General features: G+C 42.8%; 1 protein-coding gene across 1 annotated transcript in view; it reads left to right on the forward strand.

Annotated features, from left to right (window-relative positions):
• The window catches only part of prim2 (DNA primase subunit 2), a gene marked incomplete at both ends in the record, with an annotated part of 64,979 nt that overhangs the window by 38,518 nt on the left and 3,816 nt on the right, over positions 1-22,645 (forward strand). Inside the window, 2 exons of the mRNA XM_080848797.1 lie at positions 15,174-15,300; positions 15,798-15,880. Of these exons, the coding sequence (XP_080704923.1) occupies positions 15,174-15,300; positions 15,798-15,880 (210 nt within the window). The remainder of the gene's footprint in view (positions 1-15,173; positions 15,301-15,797; positions 15,881-22,645) is intronic.

Consider the following 22,645-nt stretch of genomic DNA (forward strand, 5'->3'; position numbering starts at 1 on the left):
TGACGCGGCCGGGCAGGACGCTCCAAGCACAGCCGGTGTTCCGTGGCGCAGCTAGCGGGAGAGAGCGCCACGTTTGGCTGGCTGGCTGGCTGGCTGGCGGCTCCGAGGGAGATGTATGCGTGGTGTCAGAGATGGCAGTGCACGGTGCCACCACACGGCCCTTTCTATTAGCATTCCAACGACATGAGAGAGAGAGAGAGAGAGAGAGAGAGAGAGAGAGAGAGAGAGAGAGAGAGAGAGAGAGAGAGAGAGAGAGAGAGAGAGAGAGAGAGAGAGAGAGAGAGAGAGAGAGAGAGAGAGAGAGAGAGAGAGAGAGAGAGAGAGAGAGAGAGAGAGAGAGAGAGAGAGAGATGAATGGAGGAGGGTGAAGGAGAGAAAAGGATGAAGGGGGGGTAAAGGTGGAGAGAAAATGAGGGATGAATAAACTCATAGAAATGGAAGGTGAGAGCAAGAGGGAAGGAAAAGAAGGCAGGATGTAGATGAAGGAGAGAGTGATTGTAAAGAATGAGAGAAGGAAATGAAGACAGAATGGAGGTAGATGTTGTAAGACTGAGCAACACAGAAAGGATAAACCAGTGAGATGAAGATCACAAGCACAGGCAGAGCTGTATAGATTGGTTGTGTTGGTGTGTATTTTTATTTTTTTTATTTTGTAATTTTTTGGATGGTGTTTTTTGATTTTGCTGTTCACTAGCCCAGCTAAGTCATTCTTAAGCTCCTTAACATAGTTTTCGCTGGAGTTCAGTCTACCAATGAGTTTGCCAGACCCACTGCTTTGGAGTCCACTCCTCAGATACCAGTGGGAATTGCCTCTACTCTGCTCTCATTGGTTGAAGGCTGGTCTATTCACGTCATATTAATACCAGGTTAACGCCTTTTACCAGCACCACGAATACAAAACAGATCCCAACTGAGCTTTGCTAAAATGATCATGTTCAAATGAAGTGAATGTGTGTCCGACTGTGCCAGGATAACTGGTCCCAGTTCTGGGGCATTAGTTGACCTTCTCCATATTTGAGATTTTATTGTCTGAATGACAATATCAAGAGCCATAACATAATTACATTCCATCATAAAGGCGTCATAAAAAGCTAAATCAGGAATATCCTATGAAATGTAAGAATATTCTAATGAATGTGTCTTAACAAATGTCTGAATGCTACATCATTAAGTCTGGTAATGCACATTTGGGTTTGAATAAATGATGGGACACCCTTTGGCCTATACAGTGCCTCTAGGATACAACTCCCTTTGAAACCTCTCATCAATATTGCATCATCCGCTTTTGGTTTGGAGACACACGTGTCCCTAAATGTCTGCGTCTTAGGTGCCCTTTCCTGTAGGCCAGGGACTGCTGGGTCTTCATCTCACTGGCTCCTCACTGTTCACCCATACTAAGAGGACATTGTTGACACTCTGGGTTTTTGTTTTTGTTTATTAGCGCGTTTTTTGTCTGCAATGTTGAGGCGCTACGGGGTGAAGCTCATTAGACTTAGTGTGGAGATAATGCCTCACTGCCTGCCAAGGAGAGGTCCACACTCTCATTACCAACTCTCATGTCAAGAAGGAAGACAAAGACGGGTGGGCATGTATTACTACCGCAGTCTGGATCCTGTTAGGGTCGCAGATGCTCGGTGACTTGTGTCATGGACAAATTGGGAGACGTGAAGATGTCCTTATAGGGTATCATAGGGATTACAGGCTTGTGGGAATGTTAACTCCAGGAGAGACCGAGAGAGAGACGTATGCAGGAATGTTTTTTTTTTTTTTTTTTTTTTTACATCAACTTGTAGAGGATACACATCCAGAGATGTGTGCTGTGACAGTTTTAAGTTTAACTGACACAGTTACCAAAAAGTGCCATGATCCATGTCCTATTTCTTATAGCTATACGGTCTGGTTGGCGGTTTTCTGACGTCATTTCCTCCGAAGTTATGTCTGAAACTCTTGACCTGTAATGGAAGCTCTAATTGTTTTTTTTTCTTGGATTCTGAAATTATTTTGCAACATGCCAGAGATTCCAGAATGGAGAATTGACTGTTCTGTCTTGCAGTATCCCTTTATGCAGAGGTTTAAGTAGGCCACCATTAAGTGACAGAGGCAGGACAAATTAAGTCAGTCGTTTTTAAATGAAGGTCGATTTAATACACATTTAAGGATATTGTATTGTTCCAGGGCAGACTGAGAACTGTTCTTTTAAAATACATAAGGAGGATGGAGAATGATTAAAAAAAGCTCTGAAGCTTCAAAATCAAGCAATCAGACAAGAAGTGCAGTTGTCACTTGTCAGACAAAAAAATCTACAAAACGGCAATTTACAACGCTTAGAGAGCTGATGTGAGAGAAACTGTCCAGACATCAACAATCTCTCCAGCCCTCCACAGAACTTGAGAACTCTCCAGAAGGGAGACTTGATGTTGGCTATTCTTAGAAGTGGCCTGCCTCTAGTCAATGCCCCACAACCTTTTTGGATGGCGATCGTGGCCTGTTGAGGAGTCAAGCTGTATAGCCTGAGAGCAAAAGCATTATATTTGGTGCAGAAAATCCCAAAAGCCACCCAAGTCCCTTCCCCACCCTTAAGAATGCTAGTTGTAGCAGTCATCCTCTTTGGACAGTTTTTGTTAGCCTTGTAAGCAACATGCTTCAGTTCCACCTGTGTTTTTAAAAGTGATGTCTGGCTTTGTTAAGAGATGAATTTAAATCTTAGGAGTATGACGTGACGGGGCTGGGGGGGCGATGTAGCACTCGCACCAACATAAAGGGCATTTTTCACCTTTTCCAGTATTTGCTGAACGTTGGTGGATACATTTAGCTGAAGTCAGAAGTGTTGTATGCAGATGATATTAAGCAAGGATGTTGTGTTTTCACCCATGTCCGTTGGTTGGTTGGTTGGTTGGTTGGTTGGTTTGTTGGTTTGTTTGTTTGTTTGTGAGCAAGATAACACAAAAACTACGGGCATGATTTTCATGAAACTTGGTGGAAAACGGACCAAGGAAGAACCCATTACAGTTTGTCCCACGGGGCCCCAGCAGGAATTTAGTTTCGCTTTCGCTAACGTTGCAACATACGGGAACCTTGCATGAATTTAGTTTCGCTTTCGCTAATGTTGCAAGATACGGCATGTGCCCTTGGCAGAGGTATGCACTCTCCTGAATGCCATTCTAATTTTGTAGTGTTTTATTCATGTTATATATGCAAAGCTTTATGTAGCCTGTTGTCTGTTCTCTGTGAAATTGTTCTTGTACACCTCATACATTCCTGTGTCCTGTGCTTCAGCTGTCCTCAAAGAGAACAGTGCTGATGTTTCCGTTGCCGGTTGCATCTCCCTGGTCTAATATTCATTCTCCCCTTTCCCTTCTTCCTTCCATTTCCCAGCGAGAAAGACCGGCTCAGTGGGCACAACCATTTCAAGACACACATACACACACACACACACACACACACACAAAGACATGACACACTTCCACATCCACAGGCAACACGCACAGTTATCAACCCACACTGTTCCGTCTCTCTCTTTCTCCCTCAGCTGCAAGAACACACAAACAATCAATCACACACACACCCTCTCGTTCAAACACCTCTTGTTTGTAGGCCTGTACTGGTCTTCCCCTCACCAGCTGGCTGTTTAATTAGAGCAGCCCAGCCTCCAGAGACTCCAGATTCCTGAGCAGCGTCACGTAAAGGAGTGAAGCCTCTTCCATCACGCTGCAGCTCTCATACACACACACACACACACACCACATTCCCCACACCACATACCCCATACAGCTGTTTATATATTCCACAACCTGCATATAGACACACACACACACGCGCACACACACAGCTGTTTATATATTCCACAACTTCCATATTGAAAAACATACACCACACACACACACCTGTTTATATATATTCCGCACCTCCATACAGACACACAAACACACACACACACACACATATATACAGCCGCGGAAAAAATTAAGAGACCACTTCAAAATTATCAGTTTCTCTGGTTTTACTATTTATTGGTATGTGTTAAAGTAAAATGTACATTTTTGTTTTATTCTATAACCTACTGGCAACATTCCTACCAAATTTCAAATAAAAATATTGTCATTTAGATCATTTATTTGCAGAAAAATGACAATTGGTCAAAATAGCAAAAATGATGCAGTGTCTTCAGATTTCGAATAATGCAAAGAAAACAAGCTCATATTCATTTTTAAACTACACAATACTAATACTTACACTTAGGAAGTGTTCAGAAATCAATATTTGGTGGAATAACCTTGATTTAAAATCACAACTTTCATGTGTCATGGCATGCTCTCCACCAGTCTTTCACATTGCCGTTGGGTGACTTTATGCCACTCCTGGCGCAAGAATTCAAGCAGCTCGGCTTCTTTTCATGGCTTGTGACCATCCATCTTCCTCTTGATCACATTTCAGAGGTTTTTTATGGGATTCAGGTCTCGAAATTGGGCTGGCCATGACAGGGTCCTGATCTGGTGGTACTCCATCCACACCTTTACTGGCCTGGCTGTGTGGCATGGAGCATTGCCCTGCTGGAAAAAACACTTCTCAGAGTTGGGGAACATTGTCAGAGCAAAAGGAAGCAAGTTTTTCTTCCGGGACAACGTTGTACTTTGCCTGGCTGAGGTTTGTAAAAGACCATAAGGATTGAAAAAGCGGACTGGAGGTTCTTCTAAGTTCGTCTTCTCTGATGAGTCCGATTTCACAGTAGGTGCAAGACTCTGTGGCTTGTAGGCCTCTCCAGGTCTCCGTCTAACCATCAGACGACCATGTGTTGGGCAAAGCTGAAAATTGGACTCATCAGAGAAGACGAACTAGAAGACCCTCCAGTCCGCTTTTTTCAATCCTTATGGTCTTTTACAAACCTCAGCCAGGCAAAGTACAACGTTGTCCCGGAAGAAAAACTTGCTTCCTTTAGCTCTGACAATGTTCCACAACTCTGAGAAATGTTTTTTCCAGCAGGGCAATGCTCCATGCCACACAGCCAGGCCAGTAAAGGTGTGGATGGAGTACCACCAGATCAGGACCCTGTCATGGCCAGCCCAATTTCGAGACCTGAATCCCATAAAAAACCTCTGAAATGTGATCAAGAGGAAGATGGATGGTCACAAGCCATGAAAAGAAGCTGAGCTGCTTGAATTCTTGCGCCAGGAGTAGCATAAAGTCCCCCAACGGCAATGTGAAAGACTGGTGGAGAGCATGCCAAGACACATGAAAGTTGTGATTTTAAATCAAGGTTATTCCACCAAATATTGATTTCTGAACTCTTCCTAAGTGTAAGCATTAGTCTTGTGTAGTTTAAAAATGAATATGAGCTTGTTTTCTTTGCATTATTCGAGATCTGAAGACACTGCATCTTTTTTGCTATTTTGACCAATTGTCATTTTTCTGCAAATAAATGATCTAAATGACAATATTTTTATTTGAAATTTGGTAGGAATGTTGCCAGTAGGTTATAGAATAAAACAAAAATGTACATTTTACTTTAACACATACCAATAAATAGTAAAACCAGAGAAACTGATAATTTTGAAGTGGTCTCTTAATTTTTTCCGCGGCTGTATATACACTACCGTTCAAAAGTTTGGGGTCACCCAGACAATTTCATGTTTTCCATGAAAACTCACACTTGTATTTATCAAATGAGTTGCAAAATGAATAGAAAATATAGTCAAGACATTGACAAAGTTGGAAATAATATTTTTATTTGAAATATAAATTTTGTTCTTAAAGCTTTGCTTTCATCAAAAAAGGCTCAATTTGCAGCAATTACAGCATTGGAGACCTTTAGCATTCTAGCTGTTAATTTGTTGAGGTAATCTGTAGATATTTCACCCCACGCTTCCTGAAGCACCTCCCACAAGTTGGACTGGCCTGATGGGCACTTGTTGCGTACCATACGGCCAAGCTGCTCCCACAACAGCTCAATGGGGTTGAGATCCAGTGACTGCGCTGGCCACTCCATTACAGACAGCATACAAGCTGCCTTCTTCTTCCCTATATAGTTCCATAATTTGGAGGTGTGCTTTGGGTCATTGTCCTTTTGTAGGAGGAAATTGGCTCTAATCAAGCGCTGTCCACAGGGTATGGCATGGAGTTGCAAAATGGAGTGATAGCCTTCCTTATCTGTACAAATCTCCCACTTTACCAGCACCAAAGCAGCCCCAGACCATCACATTACCTCCACCATGCTTGACAGATGGAGTCAGGCACTCTTCCAGCATCTTTTCACTCGTTCTGCGTCTCACAAATGTTCTTCTGTATGATCCAAACTTTAAATTCATCCAGAACACTTTTTTCCAATCTTCCTCTGTCCAATGTCTGTGTTCTTTTGCCCATATCAATCTTTTCTTTTTATTGGCCAGTCTCAGATATAGCTTTTTCTTTGCAACTCTGCCTATAAGGCCAGCATCCCAGTCGCCCCTCCACTGTAGATGGTGACACTGGTGTTTTGCGGGTACCATTTAAAAAGCTGCCAGTTGAGGACCTGTGAGGCGTCCTTTTCTTAAACTAGACACACTTATATACCTGTCTTCTTGCTGGGTTATGCACCGGGGCCTCCCACTTCTCTTTCTACTCTGGTTAGAGCCCGTTTCTGCTGTTCTCTGTAGAGATTAGTACACACCGTTGTAGGAAAATTTCAGTTTCTTCACAATTTCTCACATGGAATAGCCTTCATTTTTAAGAACAAGAATAGACTGGCGAGTTTAACATGAAAGTTATCTTTTTCAAGCCATTTTGAGAGTATAACCGAACCCACAAATGTGATGCTCCAGATACTCAACTCAGCTCAAATGAAGGCCAGTTTTATAATTTCTCTCACCAGCAAAACAGTTTTCAGCTGTGCTAACATAATTGCACAAGAGTTTTCAAGGGTTTTCTAGTCATCCATGAGTCTTCTAAGGCGATTAGCAAACACAATGTACCATTAGAACACCTTTGTAGATATTTAATTAAAAACCAGATATTTCCACCTAGAATAGTCATTTGCCACATTAACAATGTATAGAGTGTATTTCTGACTAATTTAATGTCATCTTCTTTGAAAAAAGCAGTGCTTTTCTTTGAAAAATAAGGACATTTCTAAGTGACTCCAAACTTTTGAACGGTAGTGTATATATGCACAACAATCAGCTATTAAAACCACTGACGGGTTTAGTGATCATTGATTATTTGGTTACAACGGCACCTATCAATGGTTGGGATATATTATGCAGCAAGTAAACCGTCAGTTTTTGAAGTTGGTGTTGGAAGCAGGAAAGGACTTTGACAAGGGCCATTTTGTGATGGCTAGTCGACTAGGTAAGAGCATCTCCAACAGTAGGTGTTGTGGGGTATTCCCGGTATGCAGTGATTAGTACCCATCAAAAGGAAAGATAACCAGTGAACCGCCGACAGGGTTTTGCGCGCCCAAGGCTCACGGATGTGCGTGGGGAGCGAAGGCTTACCCGTGTGGTCCGATCCCACAGAAGGTTGGAAGGTGTCAGAACACACAGTGCATTGCAGAAGTAAGCACTCAGACCAACATAAAGGGCATTTTTTTTTTATCTTTTCCAGCACTTGCTGAGTGTTGGTACATTTAGCTAAAGTCACAAGTGTTGTATGCAGTTAAGATTTAGCAAGGAGGTTGTGTTTTCACCCGTGCGTATGGGGCCACATGGCCACAGACCGGTCAGAATGCCCATGCATGCCCCCGAAGGCTCCTACAATGGCTATGTGAGCGTGATGAACAACATTCTCTTTTACACCATGTAGATAGAAGGGCGCGTGTGCATTGTTTACCTGGGGAAGAGGTGGTAGCAAGATGCAGAATACGAAGAAAGAGGGGGCCGTTGATCCTCTGGGCAATGTTTTGCTGGGAAACCTTTGGTCGTGGCCTTCATGTGGATTCAAACTCCCTAGATCTCAAACGGATCGAGCATCTGTGGCATGTGCTGAAAATCAAGTTCGATTCATGGAGGCCCCGCCTCGCAACTTACAGGATTTAAAGTATCTGCTGCGAACGTCTTGGTGCCGGATACCACAGGACACCTTCAGAGGTCTTGTGGAGTCCATGCCTCAACAGATCAGAGTTGTTTTGCAGGCACGAGGGGGACCGACACAATACTAGGCAGGCGGTTTAATGTTGTGGCTGGTTGGTGTATACCCACAGCTGTTTATACATTCCACTACCTCTACACAGAGACACATACATAGACTCCATATATCAGGCACTTACCATATGATGCCCTCACTCACACCATACATGGCACTGATTTAGGTTGCATTGTATAGGGAGTCTCCTAGCCGTTCCCTCACCAGGGCTAATTGACAGGCCAAAGAGTGACAGCGCAGTCTCAGCCTTGGAGTGTGGGCAGGCTGCCTTGATGTGAGGCTGTTGTGCAGTTTGGCAGGACACAGCCTCTGTCCTTGAGCTTGTGGTCTGCCCATGTCCTTCTTTTGAAATATACACTTTTTGTTGTCAGCATTTTATGATGAGGTCTATGTGTGAGAGGATCTGGAACAAATATGTTTTTTTGGGGGGGATGGTCTTGACCCTGGGTTGATTGATTGATCGACTGAAGAATTGATGAATGTAATGAGTACATGCCTTGTCTGTTTTAAACATTTATTATGTTTCAGACAATGGAATCAATATTGGTTGCGGTAAGAGAAGAATAAGTGTGTGTGGAATGCTAGTATGATTTGAGTCCCTGGGTTTAAATTCAGTTGTCCTGACTACTGCGCGTTCCTGCTCTCAAACCACCCAATCAGATGGCGACACAGGCCTACCCTAAGTGAGCACCATGTTTTCTGTTTCACACAACATGATTAGCAACAATTGTCCTCGGCTAATTTTCTGAGTTTGATAGAGCTTTGTTTTCATAATTATATCCTACAGCGAGCAGAAGCCTACATTATAATCGGCATGCGTGCGTTTCTCTCACCAAACACTCCTCTAGAATCTTCCTGCCGTTTTATTCACACTGTCGCTCTTAGTTTCCCCCCCTCGTGTTGTTCTTGATTGCAAACTACCTAATTAAATAATTGACCCTAAAGTGCCTCTTGGTTGCGTACAACAACTGCATGACTGGGTTAGTGACAAGGGTGGGGTGTGTTTGTGTGTGGGGGGGTGGGAGGGGGGACAGTGGCTTAATCTCTTCTTGAAAAAAAGCGCAGACGCTTGACATTCAACTCGTATTTTGTCTCTAATCTCTTGTTTCCATCGTTGTGCTATTTGTAAACGCTCATCTTTTTTTTTTTAACCCTCAGCCTTCTCGCATGCCAGTCATAATTTCCACCAAGTGCGAGTGAGGAAATTGTGATAGCCCTGCACTATACACACCCGTAGTACATCTTTGCCCAGCTATCTGTCTGAGAGAGAGGGAGACTTAATAATGACTGTGCCATTCTCGGTCTGGACTAGGCAAGAAACAGATTGTGTGTTGGGGGGGGGGGGGGGGGGCGGGGGCCTTGCTTGATACTGTCACTCTGAATCCAAATTAAGTCAGAGATTATTTGTGCGCAATCATTTGCACACTCACCTGTCTTCACGTTACATGTTAATTTGTACATTCCCTTTACTCCATGTTTTCCTTTTCCTCACTCTAGCACTGTGAAATGTAATTCTCAGTGCCTACTGTTCTGCACTCTGCCTTTGAATGAATGAAATGTTGACGTCGTACAATGCAGTGGTTAAAGTATATCAGACGTGTGAGTGATTAAGCAATTGAATTAACGTTTTTATTGTTGTTCTTAACTGCCTCCATTCAAAGATGCTTTGTGAGGGGCCTTTCAACGGTGTTTTAAAATGGAAAGCGTTTTAATGGCATTACGCTTAAGATGGATTGGAGCCAGTGCCACATCTGTCAGGACTGTCAGGCAGGTGGTCTTGCCAAGATTCTGCCTGCGTGGGAATACACAATCACACACGAACAAGATGCACCCACATACACACTTACAAACATACACACACTACAATAGGCACTAAGATACACATATATATACACACACACACACACACACACACACACACACACACACACACACACACACACACACACATTAACACGTAAGTAAGCCTAGACACACACACCACCCATATGCACTCATACACACGCACACACACTTACACTCAAGGGCTACACTCATGAGTATTGACTCAAAGCTTTTCTCTCTGCTTTGTGTCGGCAGTGGTTCAGTGGCATACGGCAGGCGTGTAAAGAGGAGATTGTCAGTCCTGCTTTCCATGCTAGCCCTCATCCTCCTCTAACTCTCCCTGCCATGCCTGCCATGGACTGGGACTGTGTTTATGCTCCCCAGCTTTTTGTTGTTATTGCGGAAACTGTAACACTGGCTTTTGGAGTAAGCAATGCAGCCCCTCCCCCCTCTCCTTTTTATTTTTCTTCTTCTTGGCCATATTTGGAAGTGGTATGCCTGGCAATTCTCTGTAGTCACCCCATTCCTTCAGTTTTATGGAAGGCTGTAGCTGTTGAAAGGGGATTGGTGGTGAATAGGTGCACTGTGTTTGGAATCGATAGGCCTTCAAAGAGCAGTAAGTACAGGCAGTAATTTACCCTGCAGGACAGCTTGAATATGAGTTTGTGGGAAATTATGACTGCCCTGACAACTCTTTCATTGCCTGTACCTCATTAAAGGTTTGCAAAAGTCACTCAGGTTTTTATTGATTGAATGCTAGAAGCTGTGAGTAGTTTTACCCCGCAAAAGTAAGAATGTTTTGAATCCTCTGGAACCAAAATGTTTGAAGATTCAAGCCTCAGACTCACCTTCATATGGAGCTACATGAAGGACATTCACAGCTGCTGCTACTGCTGACTGGGGAACATCCATATTGGCATACATTATGGCAAAGGCGGTGGACATTAATGTGGTAATTAATGGCAGGTTAAGATGATGAGCTTGTGCTGTAAGTGGGGCTGGCACTACATGATGAAGCTTTTGACTAATATCTCAGGGCTGAGGGAAATTAATATTTTTCCTTCCATTTCAAACAGTAGCCATCAGAATAACCCCTATAGAATGCAGGACTGAATCGATGTGAAGACTATAAATCAGTTCCGTCATTTAAATACCTGTGAATGATTTGATTCAGTACAGTTGATCTTTTTGATATCAGAAATATTGCAGTGTATTGAAAGGACTACTAAGTCTGCCTTTATGGCACTTGATGAATGGTGGACAAAGCTTTATCAAACTTATTGCTAAAATGACGCTAATAAGAAGTTGCCTTATAGAAGTTGCTAGAAAAAATTGGGCCTCTCCTGAAAAGGTATTGTCAGCCAAACCTAGCGGTAAGGTTTACATTGAGGAGGATATAATAGCTCTACCTCATCTGTGAGAACAGACTGCAGGTAGAGATAGTCCCCTTCTTTTTTCATTTCCAGGGTCAACAGGGTACCAGCTCGATAACTGTTCTCAGAAGGGTAGAAACTCAGCTCAGACTTCCTTTAAATGAAAACGGCAAATTCAGGTGCAAAGCTGGTGCATTTCATTTATCAGAGAATGACTAAACAGCTAGAGCTGCCCCACTTGAGTATTGGAGTGCTTGTGGATCAGTTTGATATGAGATGTATTGCAAACATTCCACCCATGCGCTGAACTCAGAGAATGTACTTTTCATAGGCGTTTTGTATTAGTTGCATTGAACAGATGGATACATTGTTATATCCCTGTTGGCATGGTATATTGTACTTTCATGAAACGCCCCGTTCTCAAAGCCTATCAGTAATATTTTAGCAATATGAGTGAGAGTAGGGCTGGTAACGGATACCTTCATGGCTGTGATTCGCAATCGGAACAGGAGTGACATTGATTTTATACAAATAACGACTAATTGAAATAAGAATTGAGTCTTTAGTTTATTTCAATTTAGTTTATTCATTCTCTGCCCCCAAGAAATTGTTCCAACCGGTGTCAGGACTTGACAAGAGAAAAAGAAAGTCTGCAGCCAAGTTGAGTCAGAGAGACTGTTTGTGCACGCTCATTTGGACACTCACCTGTCTTCACGTTGCATGTTAATTAGTACGTTCCCTCTACTCCAGTTGCTCCCTTTCCTCACTTGAAAACTGTCAAATGTAACGTTATGAAATCTATGCCTTCCATTCTGGTCTCTTGCTTTTGATGAATGGAATGTTGGAGTGGAACAATTCAACGGTTAAAGTATATCAAACGTGTGAGAGGATATTCCACTCATGAAATACCTGTTATCAAATCAGAAAGTAATAAATCGTTCGACCGGATCTAACTGTTGTGTATATAGTCATATATTTTGTTTTCTTTCAAGCAGAAGTAACCACACTAATAACAACAGCTGCATACCACAACAGTGTACCTTTCAGGCAAGAGCCCAGTGCTTCCAGATGGCACAATAACATATAAATATCTGTAATGACATGCAAAATTGATAAATAAATAAAAACTATTGAGAGAGAAGTAATCCCAATAGCGCTGTAGGGCTAGTCGACAACAAACAAAACGGAAATAGAAACGTGTCCATTTTATTTCTGGACCCTATGAGTTATTCCCATGGCCTCAGTTCGGTTTTTGCTGCTGCTGATCATCTATACTCGTAATCAGGGCTGGAATTTCTTCATTTGAGGGACAAGGCCACTTTTTGAACACACTAAGACCATATGCAAGGACATCAAGGCGGTAAAATAAAAAAAAAGAACATGATTTGTTATTTACTGAATTTGAGTTATTTTACAGAATGGCATGCTCTGTGAAAAGAACAAAAAATAGCCTGTGAACTGGACAAAATGTCACCATTACACCTGGTTTAGGAATGTTAACAGTAGCATTAAGTATGTACTCTCTCTCTATCTCTACCTCTCTCTCTCTCTCTCTCTCTCTCTGTCTCTGCCTCTCTCTCTCTGTCTGTCTGTCTGACTTGTATTTGAGAGTTTACTGTAATTTATTTGACTTTTCTGTTAAAAACATTTAATTGAGTGTAGTGTACAATCTGGCAATGAAGTAGACTCAACTTTCATTTTTCTCTGATCAGTTTACACTTAATGAGCAGAAATGGAAGAAGTAACGTAACACGTTATGCTTCAGTAGAGAACTTTGCATTACAGAAGTTAAGTCATCTGGCTAAATTATTCCACACGTAAAAGATATTTGGTAAGCGTCTTTGAAACATTAGGCATATTCGAGGTGTACATAGACACTGTATTTTTATATCGGGACGCCTTGTCAGATCAATAACATTCTGAATGGCATCATCACTAACATTATTAAGTATATTGGTTTGTCAGAATAAATAAATAAATGAATGCCGATCATGCAGGGCACCAAGGCCACAGTGGCGGATGAACATTAGGTATTCACAATGGCCTTGTCGTGCTGTCGGAAATTCCTGCCCTGCTTGTAATAGCGTAACAAGATTCTCAAAGCCCATGTTTTATTTGTTTGTCTTTCGGTGCCACAGCTCTGAACAGCTATTTTATTTGTCTGTCTGTTCCAGTGAGAGATCTTTAGGCTTTTACCCCCTTCACTCTCACAGTAGCAGGTTTGTGTGCCTTGTGTCCAATAGCATGCACACCAACAGCAGTGAAATTAAAAGCATAGGGCACTCCTCAGGATAAATAATCTCTGCATCACCACGGCAACAATCTAGCGATCAGTTTTTAATGCAGTAGGTTGTGATCTTTAAACTTGAAATGGCTTCCTAAATCCTTAGAACTAGCGCATAATTAATGTAAGTCAGTCTTTATCGCTTAAATATATATTTTTATTGCGACTATGCAGATAGTCACCTTGTCAAGTTCAGAGGGTTTTACGAGCTCTTTTAATGGGTGTAGAATGGGGGAGGGTATGGCAAGTTCTGATGAATAGGACACACGTGCATGCACACGCATCTTGATTTAAGCTCCTTGCCAAGCTGTATTTCCTCATTGAATGGTCAGCCGTGTGTGTATGATTGGTATATTGGGTTTGCCGTCGTGGAGATTGAACGCACTGACCCCCAACGAATGCAAACACTGTAATGTTTTGGTTTTTTTAAGCATGAGATGTATTTCTGCAGTCTGAGGGAAGCACTCGTTCGGCTCTCTCTCTCTCCCTCCCTCCCTCTCCCTTTCCTGCTCTCTCTTTCTTTCTCTCTCTCTCTCTCTCTCTCTTTCTCTCTTTCTGGGTTTGTGTGGGTAGGTCTTAAATCTATTGATTTCTTATTGTTAGTATTGTTACTTTGTTTTGTTAGACATAGCAGTGCTCAATTTTTAACTTCCAGTATTCAACTTGATCAGCACTTTGCAGCCACTAGCCGTAAAGTGAGCATTTATTACGAGGCAGGAGGAAAGAAATAAAACAAGTCGTATTTTCTGTCTCATCATTTAATCTTATTATCACAAAGTGTTGGCTGTGATTTGCAATACTCTAAAGCGCAAAAGAAGATCAGAGAGTAGATGTATGGGGAACGAGAGAGGGGGAGACATGGGGAAAACAGCCACATTATCCATAATCCAGTCACAGCTGTCTGCAGTTGGGCGACACCTCTACAGCAGGCTTGTGCTAATAGCTCTATATTTCATGGCGGAAAACACCCTGCCACATCCAACATGATGTACGACAACATTCCTGTTTCCAGCCCCCACCTCACCACACCACACCACACCACACCTCACCACACCACACCACACCACACCACACCACACCATACCCAGACCCCTACCGACACCCTTTCCCCACACCCTCTCTCTCGCTCATTCTTTCTCTCTCTCATTCTTTCTTTCTCTCCCTCTCATTCTTACTCTCTGTCTCACCCTCCCTTTGTCTTTCTCTGTCAGTCTCTTTGTCTTTCTCTCAGTCTTCCTCTCACTCACCTCTCCCTTTCTCTCTGTCACTCACTTTCCTCTCTCACACTCATATTCTTGATTTCTATCTCACTCTCTCGGTTTCTCTTTCTCTCTCTCCCTTTCTCTCTCACTCCCTTCCTCTCCCTTAATGCACATGTTTATTCTCCCATGTCTTTCTACACATGTGCACTTGCTCACTACCTGTTCCTGTCAGCCTTCATTACGCACACACACGCACACACGCACACACACACACACAGGCACACACACATGCACACACACACTCTCTCCCTCTCCCAAACTCACACACCCCACCACACACTTGCTCATGTCTCTCTTTCTCTCTCTCTCTCTCCTCAGTTTGACAAACAGTATGCCTACAACGTGCGCCACATGTTCGGGAAGGAAGGCAAGCGCACAGACTACACTCCCTACAGCTGCATGAAGGTGATTTTGTCAAATGCACCCAGCCAAGGCGACTACCATGGTGAGTTCCACCTGCTGAAATATACCACATCCCAAACCTTGGGCTTTGCCTGGCGTAGAATCACATATAGCCCCCTTACTGTTTGGGATGCTCATTAGACGCCTTTTTTTTTTTAAAAAAAAGCAAAAAACAAATAGACTTGAGATGATTTCTGCTGCTCCCAGAGGCCCTCAGTTAATTAAGTGATTTGTTTTATGCTCTTCAGCCCCTGAACCTCCCAAGCTCCGATGCCAGATTTATGTGAATTGGGCCTTGATCTGAAGTGTTTATTAGTTCTCATTGTGCACACAGCTCCATTAAGAGTATCCATCCCTGCTTCTGCCTCATGCTATATTCTGTCTTTGCCATATTCCCTCCTTCCATTCACTCTCTCTCTCTGTCCCCTCTTTCCTCTCTTTCCCCCTCTGCTCTCTCTCTCTCTTTCCTCTCTCTCCCCCTCTGCCCTGTCTCCCTCTCTTTCACCCCCCTCCCCCCCTCTTATTACCTTGTCCTTGCAGGGTGTCCATTCCGGCACAGTGACCCAGAGCTGCTGAAACAGAAGCTGCAGTCCTATAAGCTGTCCCCCAGCGGGATCTCTCAGGTGGGTCTAGACCAGAGGAACCACAGGCCCACTGGTGCCATGTAAACATAAGTGCACACACAATGCAGGCCGTCGGCCCCCAGTTTGCTTATTTACTCCCAAGGTGGATGGATGGAGGCATTTTTAACAGGCCGCTAACCTGTCAAGCCCAGTAAGACAACGGTCTGCCCACTGATTAATGCCAGAATTCTCTGAAGCTAAAATGATTGCAACCTTTTGTTGACTGTCAGTTTTTATATTCTTCTCACTTCAGAGACTTTAGAGCATATGTGTATCCATAAATGTTGATTAAAAATATATTTAGAGGACCCCAGGAATGTTTATGTAGCAATTGCCTGGAGCAAGCACTACGGTGGCCATGTTCGGCAAATCCAACAGAGTAGTGCAGGTCATAAGAGTCGCTCCACTTTCCTGTTATATTATGAATCCAAGGCTTTGACCTCTCTGAATACATGGCTTCACATTAAAGTCCGATCACCTCATAAAGTCCGCTTTCCGGCACTTTCAGAGCGCTTTCTCAACACATTACAGGCGACTCAATGACGCAGGTAATGAAATTAAGATGGTAAGGTCTCAAAATTAATGTTCTAATGCAGTTATAAAGCTCCAGGCTCACATGTAATGTAATTAATGGCCTGCTCTTAATTAGGCCATAAAGGTTCAGTGTTCAATGCCTGTTAAGGAGAACCTATACATGAGGTCTAATATTCTCAGCATAATCACAAGTATAACATACTGGCAAGGATTAAGATTGAAAGTGTCTGTTAAACAATTACTAATAACCAAGGCTGACTGGAATTGATGGGAAGGTCGAAGCTAATGTTTTTTGTGGGCTCAGAAATAACACTTGACAGAGCACAACATCAAAATGACTGTCCATGCATTTGATATTTTCATTTCTTTATAAGAGCAAGCAGAAAGATGGGCTTGTTTGACAAATCTGACATTTACAAGAAATTAATAAACACAGCGACAAAGTTGGGCCAGACTTGTTGAAGCTATATTGTATATTTGTAAACAAAGGGCTTTGGTAGTGAGTCAAACAAGCTGTTCAATTACTAGCCCGGAGCTGCAGTTTAATTGTTCCATAATTGGCATTAGACAGGCGAGCCGTATAGATTTCTAATTTGTTGCGTATATTATTTTTATGCCTAATGTTTATATTATATGTTTGAGGTCGTAACACGCTAGAGTGTTGTACTGGAGCATTCTGAAGATGATTACAAATTCTGAAATTCAATATAATTGAATACATTAATTATATAATTCAGCGAACTCTGCGCCACTCAGAATTCCTGGGCTAACATAAGCATCCTCTAAATCCCATTTCCCCCTCTGCTTCCACCCAAGGCCACCTGAGCAGCCGAGGTGTACTGGTTACTTCCTCAGTTTGAGAGATAGCTCCTCAATGTTAAGAGTTTGAGTGAAAAACGGTACTCTCCTCCAGTCATTAACCATCAAATTCAGGCTTTTTTCTGGCCATGACATGTCTTGTTGAACAGTTTCATATATAACAAATAGCTTTTTTTGTGTGTCTGTGTATTAAAGCATATTTTCACACATGCAACAAGGACACAATACAAATGTGATATTTAAAATCACATGATGCATTAAAGCATTTCCCAATGACTCATCTGCATAGAATGTAATTAGTATGAAATTAATATACAAGGTAAGCAAGGCTGCTGTCACAAGTATTTCATCGTATAAAGTAAATGTCTGAAGGCTTGCTAGTACTTTTTAAATGCCAAACACACCCCAAAAGCCTTAATCTCTTGTGCCCTAAATACATATCCTTTACAAGGTGGACCAGCTCCCTCAGTCGAGGTTACCCATGTGATATTGCGCAGGTTTTAGCAGCACTGCTGTGCACTCAGGTGTACGCCTCAGCTCCCTTTTCATGATTGGAGAGGAGCCTCCCCCCCTTCCCCCAACCCCGATGTTCCGGCTGTTTCTAACCACAGGTGTTCATACGCTGGGGCCACATGTCCGTCACGACCCACGTCGCCGCTTTGAGCTCCGAGGCAAGATCGAGCTAACGCAGTGGGACAGCCACCCTAAAGGACGAGAAGCCTTCCGCTCATCAAATGAGATGCCTTTTTTTTTTTTTTTTTTTTTCGGTCATGCTGCCAGGCGTAGGCAGAGCCAGTCGGAGAGCAGCAGTCAGTCCCGTAGGCGGGCTTTTGCACTGTGGCACTTCGAGGAAGTTTCAACCCCCTGGAGCTGCAGTTCCTTAGCATTCAATTAAAGAGTGCTCTGAGTGGCGGGGGGTGAAGGCCGTAATTATCATGCTCCAGACACCAGTCCTCTTTCTGTCGCCGTCAGTCCTCTCTCCGTCGCTCCCCGCTCGTTACGAAGAGGTAGACAGCAGGAGGGAACAGGTAACACCAGAGGCCAGAGAGGCCAAATGTCAGACGAGAGGAGGGGAGAGTGCAGGGGAGAGCGAGAGCTTCCTCGTCTCGCCACCTGCATACCTTTCACAGCTGAGGGTTGAAATTAGAAGTTGTAGAATTGATTGCTGACATTTCAACAAGAGTTTTGCCATTTTACTTGATCATTGCCATAAGCCTGCGTTTTCCACTAACTTTTAAAAGAACAGGAGCTTGTAAGAGGCGCATGACTGTATTTCTACTTCGTAGAACATGACTAAAATCAACACCATCTTTACTTAACATTCAGTACAGACAGACAAATAGTAACAAATAAGCAGCATATTTGATCGAATCTAGGCAGAGAGAACCTGTGTAGTTTTTCTTACGTCATTCACCTGGCAGAGGGGGAGAGAGAACAAAGACAAGCTGACACTGGGGGCCAGAAGTGAAACAAACAAAGAAGAATGGCAGACAGAGCAAGAGCTCATCTCCCATGCAGAGAGCACCACTGCCACTCACCTTTCATAGCCCGCGGTGGTGCCTAGTTAAAGCCTAACCTCTTGTGCCAGCAGTTCAGTGCATTTAAACCGAGCTGAGTCTGTGAATTATAGGAGCTTAATGAGTTATTAATGCAAACTGCGCGGAACGATATAGATGTAATTTCGCCAATCTATAAACCACTGCCATTTTGCCTTTGACATGATGGAGCACTAATGGTTTGACTTGCATGCCCCTGCTGCTTATACCCACAGTCCCACACATATATACATACACACACTTACTCTCTCTCTTTCTCCCTCTCTCTCTCTCTCTCTCTCTTTCTCTTTCTTTCTCTCTCTCTTTCTCTCTCACACACACACACACACTATCTGTCTCTCTTTCTCTCTCACACACACATCTCATAGCCTGTAAAAGTGGTTCAGGTCCACCGAGGCTTAGATGTTGACCCATGTGTTCCATGTATAATGCATATCTGTATCTTGTCTATATGTGGGATGGGTTTTAGAGATGTGGGGTTTAGACAGGACCCTGAGGGAACATCTTCTCTAGACTCAGGTATGTGCATATTGTATGCATGTCTATATACCCACGTGAAGGAACGAACACTCTCACACACACACACACACACACACACACACACACACACACACACACACACACACAAACACAAACACACACGCTCTGGCTCTGTTTCTCTTACACACTGGCTCGCTTTTTCTCTCTCTCTCTTCCACACACACACACACACACACACTGGATACTCTATCAAAGCTAGAGGCTAGTTAGTTTAGAAGTTTCCTTAAACATACAAACGTATGCTGCTTGCTGAGACAACCTCAATCTCAGTAAGATCACTACCAGAGAGCACCTTGTCATTGCAGAAGGATGAAGATAGGCTGTATAAATAACTCCTGGATGGCTTGTCATTCACATCTAAATCCATGAATTTGGTTGGCTTGCACATCAGTCAACAAGCCCCTACTGTTTTGTGTAGACGTTTCCTGGGGTCTGGCCTGGTTAAGATACAATGAGGATCCGAATGTGTACTCATGCTCTAAAGTGTGTTGTGCATGTGAATAGTTTTGGAGACTGTTTACACACACACACTCACAAACACACAGCCCTATTTTTTTTTTCTAGAGTTGAATTGTTCTCAAATTGGGAAAACAGAAATCTACATGTCAGAGGCACTTCCTGGAAGAAGCGAGACTGCTTCTGCAGAACTTGAGTTCTCGTGCAACGACTGTGTCAGACTTATAAGCTCAGTGCTCTGCATGTGCTGTCACACTCACTGTTCCATCATGCATAAAATCTGACTAATCAAACGGGGAATAGGGAAACCGCTGGCTATAATTAAATAAGCACTGATCATTTCTGGGTAGTAAGGCTGTGATATTGAGAATAATATTCACCATAATCTAATGCTCTGTAGATAGTCTGCAAGATAAACCCTGTAAAATCTCACTCCAGAAGTGGTGGGGTTTAGCTTAAACCAACCTGCTAAAATACCCAAACTGTGAAACCTGTGCCTACAAATGTCATGACTTTAAAACAGAGTAAGCTTGTGAACAATCACATTAACCAGATATTATTCACCTAAAACAGATATTTTTCACCAGAAATTGAACTTATGTCCCTCTCATATTTCTCTTTTCTCATGTTTGTATCTACTTTTGCAGTGAAAATGGTGCTAATAGCTGTAACTGCAGAAGTAGTAGTAGTGGTGGTGGTGTGGTTGTAACCTAGATGTTGTAGTCGTGACCTACTTGGTATTTAGTCTGGAACAGATAGAATACTTAAAGAGTTGTTAGAGAGATGTTCCAAAAACTAATTTTTACATCTTTACATCTCTATTCATCCTCTGTCTTAAACGCTAGAGCATTATATTAGAGCATATAAAAGTATTGTTGTGGGAGAGAGTTACTCCCTCTGGAATGTACTGTGGGCTGGACTTTGCAGACCATTTCCATGTACAAAAAGCTATATGACACACTACATTTAGTTTTCTCTTGTCTAATCTTGAGATGTTTAGGTTAAATCAGGTAAAGAAAATGAAGCTGGGCTGAGTTAAGATTATAGGTTATGGTGGTATGGTTGTTTATATTTATTATACGGCTCTTCAGAATGTTCCAAAAAGTACCGTTGATTTGAATGGGCCATCCCAACATTCGCCGGTGACTATTTCCTGATAATTCACCGCTGCGAAAGATATTGACCACTGTCATTGGCAACGAGTTTTGTGCTTCTAATTCACATCTTTCATATCATTCTGCAAGAAGTCCGGTCATTTAACGTAACAGACTAATGGTAATTTGAAGTCAGCAAGTAATGGGTTGCTACGCAACACCTGCAACTTCAAAGTTCTATTTGCTTTAAGAACTATTTATTTCTCAACGGTAATCATGAAACGGCAACTAAATCATTAAAAAGAGGTATGTTGGAGGAATGTCTTCTATCGTTTTTGGCAAGTAACCGTATAATATGCGGGATAATGTATTGTCCTTCGGTAATTATCCAAAAATAAATCCCTTCAGGACGAAACAACGGGATTTATTTTTGGATAATGACCTCCGGACAATACATTATCCCTTACATATGTTATGGTGGTTTTGTGACCATTTCTAATGTGTAATACAGTAATAGTTCATCTGCTGCATGGACCAAATTATAGTGACCTTTCAGGTCTTTTTGCTACTCCGTTTGCCTTGAGATATTCCCTCCACCCTGTTTGGGAGGAAAATGTTCAAGTCCCATCTTTAATCTTGTTTTCTGATTCATTTGTTGAAATCCACCTCTATCTGGTCAAGCAGCACAGTGACAAATAAAAATGACATGCTGTGTGACCTTTCACATCCTCGTCCAAAACAATCTTATGAAATGCTGGGGCTGGATTTAGACCGGTTTGCTAGCAGGCCGCCTTTCTCCTTCCTCCCTTTCACAACCAGTTGAAATTAGAGCCACAGAGAGGTATTTGTGGTGTACGACCAGTAGTGCTGTAGCAATGCGTCGATGATGTCGACGTGTCAATTTCAAAATTACGTCAACGCCTTGTTTTTACGTCGACGCTTCGCCACATACACGTGGTTGACCCAAACAGAAACAAACATTGCGCAATTAGAATGGAGATAGAAACGGCAACCACCCACAGCAGGATGCCCCTCAAAGCCCTGCAAAAAAGCCCCATTAAAATAAAAAGTCCAAATACCTCGCCCTAAATCATCGAAGGTATGGGAATACTTCAAATTCAGTCCCAAATGTAAAGGTGTCGTTATTTGCCGTCTTTGCCAAATGGAGTTGGCATACCACACCAGCACAACAGCGATGTGGGAGCATCTGAGGCGGAGGCACCCAATTGTCTCTCGTGAAGGGGACAATAAGTAACGTTGGTTACATTGATTTAACGTTTGTTCAGTGTGTTGTGTAGCTTGAGGTCTGCGCACTTCCGTGGTGCTAGCTAACTATCTTCTTAGCTCTCCGTGCAGTTTGTTCGTGCTTGGTTGCTAGTAGTTAACGTTAGCTAGCTACTAGCGGCTAGACAGCTGTGTCAGTTAAATGCTAACTAACGTTAATTAAACTTACGGCTGCAGAGCACGGCAACTAAGCACGAACAAACGGCACAGAGAGCTAACTCATGCTGTGGTCATTTACGAGTCAAACACATAACATTAGACTAACGTTGGCCATCTTATAGTATGTATCATGATTCACTATGTTAGATCGCCAATGTCAACTAATGGCGCCAAGCAACTTCCAGGCCAGGGCTGCACATAAGGTGGTGGGCAGTGGTCATGAATGAATGAATGTTTTTATGAGCACTGAAAACATTTAATTAATAAGCACTTCCAAGTGTGATAGGGCTCATTTGAGTAGCAAACATTTTTACTGTGCCTCT

Source organism: Sprattus sprattus (genome assembly GCF_963457725.1).
Source record: "Sprattus sprattus genome assembly, chromosome: 12".
Lineage (NCBI taxonomy): Eukaryota > Metazoa > Chordata > Actinopteri > Clupeiformes > Clupeidae > Sprattus > Sprattus sprattus.